We start from the raw sequence: 2,787 nt of genomic DNA, 5'->3' as shown, positions 1-2,787 counted from the left end.
AAAATCATGTTGAACTGGGCATGGTGGCTCATGCCTGTAATCCCAGCACTTTGGGAGGCTGAAGCAGGCGGATCACTTGAGGTCAGGAGTTCAAGACCAGCCTGGCCAACCTGGTGAAACCTCATCTCTACTAAAAACACAAAAATTAGTTGGGTGTGGTGGTGCATGCCTGTAATTCCAGCTACTTGGGAGGCTAAGGTGGGAGAAATGCTTGAACTCAGGAAGTGAAGTTTGCAATAAACTGAGATCGTACCACTACACTCCAGCCTGGGCTACACAGCAAGACTCCGTCACAAAAAAAAAAAAAAAAAAAATCACATTGAACCAGGCGCGGTGACTCAAGCCTGCAATCCCAGTACTTTGGGAGGCAGAGGCAGGATGGCTTGAGCTCAGAAGTTCAAGACCAGCCTGGGCAACATGGTGAAACCACATCTCTACAAAAAAATACAAAAATTAGCCGGACGTGATGGTATGCACCTGTCCCAGCTACTCAGAAGGCTGAGGTGGGAGGATTGCTTGAGCCTAGAAGATTGAGGCTGCAGTAAGCCATGATTACACCACTGCATTCCACCTTGGGTGACAGAGTGAGACCTTGTCCAAAAAAAAAAAAAAAAATCACATTGATCCTCCTGTATCTTATCCATCTCCAACTTCCCAGAGCCCAGAACAGTTTTAAAAGTTTTACTGTTTTGATAATAATGCTTTATTCATAAATCCTAATCTGTCTCTCCTATTTCACCCCCCAGTATAATTTTCTGTCACCCAACATTATTTTCACTGCTGTGCACTTCATAATTACCGACTTGTTTACTTGTTCATTGTGTCTCCTCACTAGAATTTAAGATTCCTGAGGTCAGGGGATTTGTTTGTTCTGTTTCAAGCTGGGTCTCCAGGGCAGGGCCTAGAAAAGTGTCTGGACATAGTAGGTCCTCCTTAAGTATTTGTAAATTAATAAATGGTTGGGTAATTAAATCAAGAAATGATTGAGTGAGGGGTTGGATGAGTGAGTAAAGAAATGACTGAATGAGTGAATGGATGAGTCATTGAATGGAAGGATGAATGGCTGATTGAATAGGTGAGTGAGTGAATGAATGAATGATTGAATGGAAGGATGAATGGCTGATTGAATAGGTGAGTGACGGAATGAATGAATTAATGGATGAATCCACTGGGGCTGCGCATGGTAGCTCACACCTATAATCCCAGCACTTTGGGAACCTGAGGTGAGAGGATTCCTTGAGGCCAGGAGTTCAAGGCTGTAGAGCTATGATCATACCACTATATTCCAGCCTGGGTGACAGAGTGAGCCCTTGTCTAAAAAAACAAATTTAAATTAATTTTTAAAAAGTCAGCTGGACTTTGGGGGCCAGATTCAGCAGGAAGGGCAGGCCCAGCTCACTCACTTGAGGGTTTCCAGGGACTTCAGCTGGGGGAAGGTGGCTGAGAGCTGCGAGACACCCTCGTCCCCGATCTTGTTCTCACTCAGTGCATCCAGGCTGCAGGTGGAATCAGATGGGGGCCATCAGCTAGCATCCAGGGGGCCATCTGACCCTTCCCATCCCAGTGTGGACCTCCTCAGCCCTGGCACCTGCCATTCCCGCCTCCCAGCTCTAATACACCATAGGCAGCCAGCGTACTCCTGAGCTTTTCAGACCAGGACTTCATCACCTGGAGGCTGTAACCAGCCAGCCAGGGGGCAAAGTAACTTGTGATGGACTTGAATCCCTGTTTAGCTTCTTAGGAGCCTCCTGAGGCTTTGCAACTTCCTTAACCTCGGTTGTAAAGTAGGACTATGCTCCCCAACCCCTCCCCAGCTGAATTGCTGAGAGCAGCAAATGAGGTTGTGAGGAAAAGAGTTTCAAAGGTCACAAAAGGATCTACAACTATTTTTATTTTGGGGATTCCCATCTGCCGTGGAGTCATCTCATCACTCATGTGCCAGCCACATTGAGGATGCAGTAGGCGGAAGAGAGAAAAAAACGGGACAAAGTGAGGGCTTTTCTCTCTGCATGTGCCTTGGGGGCAGGATTTGGGGTTGTCAAAACCCAGAGGTTGCTGGACACTGTAGCATGCACCTGTGGTCCCAGCTACTCAGGAGGCTGAGGTAGGAGGACCGCATGAGCCCAGGAATTCGAGGCTGCAGTGAGCTATGATCACAGCACTGCATCCAGATGTTGAGAGGAAGGGGTCCCAGAGTCTATACTCACTCCAGATGCTGCAGGGAGGAAAAGGCCGTGAGGATCTGCACCAGTTTGGGGAAAGCCTGGGGGCCTGAGATGGGGCCCAGCCTAGGAGGCAAAGAGCAAGGGTAAGACCTCCAGTCACAGTCACAGCCCCTCATTCAGTCCCAGGGTGGGGCAGAGACAAGGCGAAGTCAGGTCCCGTCTGAGGCCCCTCCTCTTCCCTTCCACCACAGCCTCTTAGGTCCCTGCAACCCTTCCACATAGGACCCCAATCTTTTCTGCTTGGGGTAGATTTCACAGCCCCCCATAAGAGGCCAGCTGAGACTGGGAACCGTGGTTCATGTCTGTAATCCCAGCATTTTGGGAAGCCAAGGTAAAAGGACCGCTTGAGCCCAGGAGTTAGAGACCAGCTTGGGCAACATAGCGAGACTCTGTCTCTACAAAAAATACAATAATTAGCTGAGTGTGGTGGTGTGTCCTGTGGTCCCAGCTTCTTAGAAGGATCACTTGAGCCCAGGAGGTAAAGGATGCAGTGAGCCATGATCACACCACTGCATTCCAGCCTGGGTAAGAGTGACACCCTGTCTCAAAAAAAAAAAAAAAA

General features: G+C 48.7%; 1 protein-coding gene across 1 annotated transcript; it reads right to left on the bottom strand.

Moving 5' to 3' along the window:
* Positions 1-1,304: 1,304 nt before the first annotated feature.
* LOC108518552 (MHC class II transactivator-like) lies at positions 1,305-2,589 on the bottom strand. Its single transcript, XM_017856998.1, has 2 exons — positions 2,208-2,589; positions 1,305-1,496 (listed from the first exon to the last, which is right to left on the bottom strand). The coding sequence occupies exons 1-2, from the start codon at positions 2,339-2,341 to the stop codon at positions 1,400-1,402; spliced, it is 231 nt and encodes a 76-aa protein (XP_017712487.1). The 5' UTR covers positions 2,342-2,589; the 3' UTR covers positions 1,305-1,399.
* Between the last annotated feature and the right edge of the window lie 198 nt (positions 2,590-2,787).

Source organism: Rhinopithecus bieti, unplaced genomic scaffold (assembly GCF_001698545.2).
Source record: "Rhinopithecus bieti isolate Rb0 unplaced genomic scaffold, ASM169854v2 scaffold_46484, whole genome shotgun sequence".
NCBI lineage: Eukaryota > Metazoa > Chordata > Mammalia > Primates > Cercopithecidae > Rhinopithecus > Rhinopithecus bieti.
The sequence above is the reverse complement of the archived record's forward strand: the minus strand, read 5'-3'. Positions and strand labels throughout refer to the sequence as shown.

What these genes read in the sequence shown, in the direction of transcription:
- LOC108518552 (XM_017856998.1), bottom strand. Translation starts at nt 2,341, where the DNA reads ATGAGGGGCTGTGACTGTGACTGGAGGTCTTACCCTTGCTCTTTGCCT. An exon ending in TCCTCCCTGCAGCATCTGGA is followed by an intron (nt 1,497 to 2,207) that starts GTGAGTATAGAC and finishes TTCCACCTGCAG; the next exon opens with CCTGGATGCACTGAGTGAGA.